This window comes from Pygocentrus nattereri, chromosome 10 (genome assembly GCF_015220715.1).
Source record: "Pygocentrus nattereri isolate fPygNat1 chromosome 10, fPygNat1.pri, whole genome shotgun sequence".
Lineage (NCBI taxonomy): Eukaryota > Metazoa > Chordata > Actinopteri > Characiformes > Serrasalmidae > Pygocentrus > Pygocentrus nattereri.
In genome coordinates, this window is record NC_051220.1 from 9958147 (window position 1) to 9966357 (window position 8211).

General features: G+C 40.9%; 1 protein-coding gene across 1 annotated transcript; it reads left to right on the plus strand.

Annotated features, from left to right (window-relative positions):
* The first annotated feature begins 396 nt into the window (after positions 1-396).
* pex13 (peroxisomal biogenesis factor 13) lies at positions 397-8074 on the plus strand. The gene is made up of 4 exons (XM_017716729.2): positions 397-530; positions 2660-3360; positions 3569-3691; positions 6034-8074. The coding sequence occupies exons 1-4, from the start codon at positions 460-462 to the stop codon at positions 6351-6353; spliced, it is 1215 nt and encodes a 404-aa protein (XP_017572218.1). The 5' UTR covers positions 397-459; the 3' UTR covers positions 6354-8074.
* The last annotated feature ends 137 nt before the right edge of the window (positions 8075-8211 follow it).

The window sequence follows — 8211 nt, forward strand, 5'->3', positions numbered from 1 at the left end:
TGTAAAGGCAATACCTCTATTTAGAAACATTTGCATGTTAAAGGGGTTCTTTGCATGGTGAAATGGTTCTTCAGATTGATGGGGAATGTGCTGTATATGGTTCTATATAGATCAAAACAGTGCTCTGCTTTTGTTACAATATTGAACTTGCAACAACGGAAGAACCTGATGCTACAAAACAGCATTTTCAGTAAGGTTCTATATAGAACCATATACGATACATTTTCCATATAAAGAACCAGTTATTGGTTAAAATGGTTCAATATAAAACTCATGGTTCTAAATAGAACCTTTTCTATTAAACAACTTTTAAATGTGTATGCTGGAATATGCGAGTAATTACGACTTTATTTGGTTTATTCGGCGCTAATAAACTTGTATTTACGGTAAAACACGGCCGCACATGAAGGCTGTCAGCGGAGTTGGTGCTGTAGCTTAACTTAGCCTAACTCCAAAATAATGTCTCAGCCGCCTCCTAAACCGTGGGAAAGACGAATTCCCGGAGCTATAACAGCTCCACTGAACTATCGGTCAGTAACACATTTATACAAATTCTGTATTCATGTCTTAAAACGTATGAAAACAGGACTGTCTTTGCAGGTCTGCTCCTAGCGAGGTGATAGGCCTTGTGTTGTTGTTATGCGTTAGCTTGCTAAGCTAACTGCACTCTTACAGTTTTAGTTCACAGTACGTCAGGTTTTGTTAAAATGAACGCCAGATATTGGTTAATATGAACGTTATGCGAGGCATGAACTCACTGGCATGAAATCATCTAGCTAAAGTGGACGAGGCTGAAAATGGCTTCGTATTTGCCAGGTTCTTGTTCGAATTTTCCCGTTCCACCTTAAATGGTGCAGCAGTTTGCACATTTGCAGTGCGGCAGTTACAAGTAATAGTAAACACTATTTAAGGCAGAACGGGAAAACTCGAATAAGAAGCTGACTTCAGCTTCATCAAAAGTGGTGAATCTGGTGGGTAGCTAGACACCAGTGTGTGGGTGAGTTAAGCTTTATAACCTTTAGCATGCGTTTGCTTGTTAAAGCTTTGTCTGGACACTGAATACTCTGAATAATCACTGTAACTTATGCTCATATTTTCATTACTGGGTGCTATTAGACTTTTGAAGTTTTGTTTGTATTGTATTTGGTCATTAATAATCAGTTTTAGGGCCAAAACTTGTCTAATTGCTATACAAACAGTGACCTTAACCATGCACTCTTGAAAAAACAATTTCTTCAAGGGTTCTTTAGTAAAGGGAATGGTTCTATTTAAAACCTTGATATCTATACAGAACCATTTGAGTGCTGAAATAGTTCTAGGTTGCCGGTTCGATCCCTTGGCTGACAGTCCATGACTGAAGTGCCCTTGAGCAAGGCACCTAACCCCCAATTGCTCCCTGGGTGCCGTGGATAGGGCTGCCCACTGCTCCGGGCAAGTGTGCTCACTGCCCCCTAGTGTGTGTGTTCACTAGTGTGTATGTATGTGGGTGTTTCACTGCACGGATGGGTTAAGTGCAGAGGTCTAATTTCACAGTGTGCAAACACAGTGACAAATGGTTCAATTCATTCTTTGCATTGTGAAATGGTTCTTTAGATCAATGACAAATGTGTAGAACCTTTTTGAAAATGTTTAATGTGACACCAAAAAGTGTCTTACTATTGTTGTGATGTCAAGCATCTAACAATAAAATCACTTGTTTTTGCTATATAGAATCATTTTCGAGAAGGTTGTATATAGAACCATATACCATGTGTTCGCTATCATTCTGAAGAACAAAAAAAACATTTTAAGCATGAAGTCACAGTTCTTAAAAGAACCATTGCCTTTACTATACAAACCTCTTTTTCAAGAGTGTAGCAGTTAAGAGTTGCTAATAACATTTGGTATTTGGTGTACCTGCATTAGGGCTGGGCAAAGTGATAATATTTCTTGTTATTTTGATAAATGACAGTATCTTAGGTTAAGGAACTGGCCCTGTGACTGGAAGGATGCCGGTTCGATCCCCAGTGCCGACAGTCCATGACTGAGGTGTCCTTGAGCAAGACACCTAACCCCAAAATGCTCCCCTGGTGCCATGGATAAGGCTCCCCACCACTCCGTGCAAGTGTGCTCACTGCCCCCTAGTGTGTATGTGGTGTTTTACTTCACGGATGGGTTAAATGTGGAGGTGGAATTTCCCCATTTGGTTGATGATGCTTCTGGGTCCGGTTTTTTTTTTTTTTTTTTTTTTTTTTTTTTTTTTTGAGGGTGAAAAATGACTAGCCTGTTCTAAATGTCTGGTTTGACCTGAAATTAAATCAATGAAATGGTGGTCTCTGACGTTTGCACAACAGAAGTCCATAAAACATCACCATGTGCCGCCACTCCGGTTAGCTCTAGCATTGACTCATCTGGAGGGTCAGCTTTCTTTTCCCAACCTTATCTGACACAAAAAACAAAACCTTCTGACTTACACAGCAGTAACCAAATAATTACTCAGACCTATGATTTTTTTTTTCCCCTCACGATTAACTGTTCATCTGTTATCTGTTCACTAACTCTTATGGATACGTGAATATTAAAATATAAAAAAAATGCATTAGTAGGCAAAGTCCAAATTAGTAAGTCATGTGCGGCCCATATCATTCTGCCATTCATATCTGTGCATTTCAACACTCAGGTCTACAGACTTTGCTGCAGCGTCAGTGGGTGGACCTCCAGCATCAGGCCCACCAATCTTAACACGTGTGCCACCTCCAGTCCCTCCACGGCCTGTCCAGCAGAACTATCGTCCGGCCTACAGCTCCTTCCCCTCCTCCTATAGCCCCTACAGCTATGGTGGAGGCTACAGCCCCTACAGTTACGGCGGATACGGCCTGGGAGGCGGTTTGGGCTACAGCCGCTTCCGTCTGGAGGACGTACCACCCAGCCGCTTTGTCCAGCAGGCGGAGGAGAGCAGCCGGGGCGCATTTCAGTCCATCGAGAGCATTGTGCATGCCTTCTCTTCAGTCAGCATGATGTTGGACGCCACCTTCTCGGCTGTCTACAACAGCTTCCGTGCTGTGCTGGATGTGGCCAACCACTTCTCCCGTCTACGCGTCCACTTCACTAAAGTGCTCTCTGCCTTCGCCTTGGTGCGCACTCTGCGCTACCTTTATCGCCGCATTCAGAGGATTTTGGGATTACGGCCAGACATGGACGCTGAGGATCTGTGGGCGGACAGTGTGGTGACGGCTGCTGGGGCCAGAGGACCAGGCCTGGACGATTCAAGAGCAAACTCTGTGAAGTCTTGGCCCATTTTTTTGTTTCTTGCTGTGGTTTTTGGAGGGCCGTACCTGATCTGGAAGCTGCTAAGATCTGAGGAGAGCGCAGAGGAGAGCGGTCAGTAGAGATGCATCAGCGTGGAACTAAATGACTGCACTGATTATGGAATGTTAAAATCACTTATAATTGATTATAATAGTGAATAAAGTATGCCCTCATCCCTGGTAAAAATAAAATTCCATACGCTTTACTGTGTGGTTTTAGAGCATCTCGTATTTGCAGAAGTAGTGTGATTATCTGCTTGACTGAGTGTTTCTGTGTCCAGGCACTAACTGGGCAAGCGGTGAGGATGACCATGTGGTGGCTCGAGCTGAGTATGATTTCACAGCTGCTTCTGAGGAGGAGATCTCCCTTCAGGCAGGACACATGCTCAGTCTGGCTCCCAAGGGTAGATACATTTATTAACTTGTTTATATTTGATGTCCACTGATTTCCACTACCCTACATTCTTCTTCTACAAGCTGGCCTCTTAAATAGAAACACCTACCTTCTATTTCCATTCACTGGCCACTTTGTTAGAAACACATAACTTTTACTTCCATTCACTAACCACTTTATTAGAAACTCCTACTTTCTACTTCCACTCTCTGGCCACTTTATTAGAAACCCCTGCCTTCTACTCTCATTTACTGGCCATTATATCAGAAACTCCTATCTTCCAGTTCCATTCACTTGACACTTTATGTGAAACACCTACATTGTCCTTCCACTCACTGGCTCCTTTATTAGAAACACCTATCTTCTTCTTCTCACTGGCCACTTTATTAGAAACACCTACCTTGTGCTCCCACTCACTGGCCACTTTATTAGAAGCACTTACTTTGTCCTTCTGTGCACTGGCCACTTTATTAGAATCACCTACATTATAGGTCTAGTGTACAGATGTACCCATCTGTAGCCCATCTTTTGCTGCATATGTTACCCCCAGAATCACTGATCCAGATACTGTTTGTATAGTAGAATTCCAAACACACCTGAGTCTGACTGAGTCTTTATGAGAAGTGAGAGTGAGCTGAGACAGTCCCATCCTATGTCAATGCTGGTATATCTGGATGGCACAGTGATGTAATTGAGGGTGTTGCAGTTGGCACAAATGAACAGGAGAGCAGGTTGGTGATGGTGAGGAGGAGGCCCTGATGGTCAGTCTTCAGCAGGATGGGAGGGCAGTCATTATCTCAGGAAGAATAAACAGACAAAATTAGTTCTGGTCAGGAGTATGACTGTAATAAATATGATTTCCCCCAGAGAGTGGTTGGTGACTCCGGCAGATCTAACTGTAACAGCATAAACTAAAAGGAACAAGGTAGCATAGATATGAGAGTACCCTGAGACACTGGGATCCCCCCACTTCACCGTCAACAAACCTGTGTGATCGTGTGAAGTGGTGGGTCAACAGCACCAACTTCTCAGTTTACCATAAGCCTCTATGCCCATGAACCACTGTCTTTATCTAAAGGCTAATTATCAAAAGCTAAACTAAACAAATATGTTTTCAGTCTAGACTTAAAGGTTGAGACTGTGTCAGAGTCCCAAACATTAACTGGGAGATTATTCCACAATTTGGGGGCTTTGTAAGAAATGGCTCTTCCACCCATTGAAGTGTTCTGAATTTTAGGAACCAGTAGAAAACCAGCATCCTATGATCTGAGTAAGCGAGGCGGTTCATAATGGGAAATACGATCTTGCAGGTACTCTCATGGTGAGAGACCATGCAGGGCTTTATACGTCAATAAGAGAATTTTATAGTCAATATGGAATTTGATAGGAAGCCAGTGTAATGCTGATAAAACAGGGCTGGTGTGATCGTTTTCTGGTTTTAGTGAGTACTCTAGCTGCAGCATTCGGAACTAATTGAAGTTTATTTAGGTTCCTGTTGGACAACAATGCATTACAGTAGTCTAGTCTTGAAGTTATAAAGGCATGTGCCAATTTTTCAGCGTCATATAGGGATAACACATTTCTTAACTTTGAAATGTTTTGGAGGTGAAGAAACGATGTCCTTGTAATAATGCCTATGTGTTGATTAAACTTTAGATCTGAATCAATCGTCACACTAAGATTTTTAGCTACTGAACCAGGTACTACAGAGAAGTCTACAAGATTTAACATTAAATCTGAGCATTTATTCCGAGCAGCCTTTGGTCCAAGAAGGAGAACTTCTGTTTTATCTGGGTTTAAAAGAAGGAAATTCTGCAGCATCCAGTTTCTTATATCCTTTATACAATCTTTTATTTAATCTGGATTTATCTTCTGGTTTGGCTGATATGTACAGCTGTGTATCATCAGCATAGCAGTGGACACATCTATTTCATGTCTGTTTATAACTAAGCCTAATGGTAACATGTATAATGTGAATAACAGAGGACCTAAAACAGAACCTTGTGGAACTCCATATTTCACTTTTGTGTAATTAGATGATACATTATTTAATTGTATGAACTGAAACCGGTTACACTATAGGTTACATTTACTTCTCAAAATGTACAAGAACCTGCTTGCTTTTGTGTTAGCATCATTAAAATAATTTTTTTTTTCACATTTTGTATCCTTGAAGAATATTTGAATAGTCGTTCTAGTGCTCAAAGGTTGTTCCATAGTATTCATATACTCAAAATAGTAACCGATGACTATAATTAGTCATATAATAGTTGAGTAAATGTTTGAGAATAATCGACAGTAGCAGCCCTAACATATTGAGAGTTCTTACAGTCCGCATCTCTTTTTCACCAGAGCAACAGCCGAGGGTGCGTGGCTGGCTGTTGGCCAGTGTGGATGGACAGACCACGGGACTCGTCCCAGCTAATTACGTCAAAGTCCTGGGCAAGCGAAGGGGCAGGAGGCAGGCAGAGCTGGAGAGGCTGGCCCAGATGCAGCAGGGTCAGCAGGTTCTACAGCCAGAACGAGGTCTGGTTACAGCCTCTGCGGGAAGTCCAGACCCGGAAGAGCTGCTGGAGTCTGTGTATACCGAAACACCTGTACCACACACAAACTTATCTAACACTGCTGCCACAGACACTGTGCTGGAGACTGCAGAGAAAATAGATTTATGAGTGTTTATGCACATGTAGGGAGAGTCTGTTTGTGGCTGCGTGAACAACCCGTTCAAGGACATTACGTCTCATCAACAAAAACATTAGCACGCATCTTTTCTTTTTTTAATACATGATAACACATCCCTTTCTCCTCAATAAGAGCCGATATCCCATAAGGATTACACCAGTCTCCTGAGGGAGCACTTGTCTATTCTAGTCTATTCTAGTCTAGTCAAACTGGGTTAACTTTTTAGGCATTTCCTCCCTTCCATCTGCTGTTCCAGATTGAGGGATTGAGGTCCAGTGATTTTGGACAGTCACGTTTTCTCAGTCTATCCCAGTCACAAACAAACACGCTACATTACAATGTGTGAGTCTTGTGTTCTGCTCTGAGTGGACTAGAATGGACACAAAGTGTCTCGGGGGACTGGTGTAATCCATGGTGCAGTTATTGAGGCAGTTGGTGTTTTGCCAAGTATTAGAGAAGAAATTATACTATTTTTTTGTCCAGAGACCTCATGAAAGAGCATCTTTATGTGTGAATAGCTCTGAAAACTCCATCAGTTGGAGAACATTTGGAAACATGGCGATAACTCGACTGGACTGATGATCTTTAAACTTAGAATCAGGGCTGCACGACATGGACAGAATGCTAGTATTGTGATTGTATTGGTGGATGTTCTTCAATACAAGTAAAACAGATGGAGAATCAGTTTTGTGACATGGTTAAAAAATTGGCCTGCATTATTTTGACCACACTAGTTAATGAATGATTCATAAAAATGGGCATAGAAACCCATCTGGGGCTATGATTGGTCAGGATGTACATGCTCTGATTGTTTAGAAGAGTAATTTATAACATCTTGTCATAACAGTACTGCAAAGGCCAATATTGTGACAGTGATTCACAAGTGATACATTATGTAGTCCTAGTTTCATAGAAAGAATCCTTTTAATTTTATTCATATCTATAAATAAAAGTCTAATGTTGACGAAAGGTTAATGTTCAGTGCAAACAAGTGAATGATGGCACTGCTTTTAGTGCAGACCAGTCTGATCTGCTGACAAATTTGGAGAGGAGAATGCAAAAGCAGAATATGTTCTCAAATCTAATCCTGATTATAGCTTTAAAAGGAAAAGCATGTTAGATAAGCAGGTGTTGTCCTGGTTTTAGTATGCCATACTTTATTCATCTAAGTCATCTAAGCTAAGTCCCATTGAATGTAAGTTCTGTTCGGTTCGTTCTCAAGCTTGCTATGCGGTTCAACATTTTGAAGGTCACTTCTGGCATATTTGCAGGTACTGACCTTACATGTAATTTATGTTAATGTAAGAATATCTATCATTGTAGACTTTAAAGTGTATTTCAGCAACAAGAGGTTTGAGTAAATGGGCGTATCGTTCATTATGAGATTTGTTTATTGCTTTTAATGAGAGCATCTCTGGTAAACCTAATAAACTTTTAGATAAAATTCAAATGTTTTCTGTTAATTGATAACTGTTATTGAGAACATGCTTGGGCTAGACTGTGAGGTGGACATTCTGGCTGCCTTTGATAACTGTTCTAATCATGTTTCTGCACAAAAGTAGGCTGTTATGGATTCCAGCAGATTGGAAAGCTCGTGTCTTTTTTCCTTAATTATGTAATGGTTTTGTTTGTGCACTGTTATGGTCTAATAATTAACATACATGTGTAAATATAAGGAATTATTTTGACAATAAAATATTTTCAGAAATCGCCAAGTTGTCCTGTGGTGATTTGCTACTATTTTTGATTGTTTTGAAATTTGAACAATGTTTGCATACTATATAAAATGATTATTTTCTATAAAATGGGCCTTTTAACCTTATGAAGTAAAATCCCAGAGGTTTAATC

Coding starts and splice junctions, on each gene's coding strand:
- pex13 (XM_017716729.2), top strand. CDS start 460: ATGTCTCAGCCGCCTCCTAAACCGTGGGAAAGACGAATTCCCGGAGCT. Junction 531..2,659: donor ACAGCTCCACTGAACTATCG/GTCAGTAACACA, acceptor TTCAACACTCAG/GTCTACAGACTTTGCTGCAG. Junction 3,692..6,033: donor GCTCAGTCTGGCTCCCAAGG/GTAGATACATTT, acceptor CTTTTTCACCAG/AGCAACAGCCGAGGGTGCGT.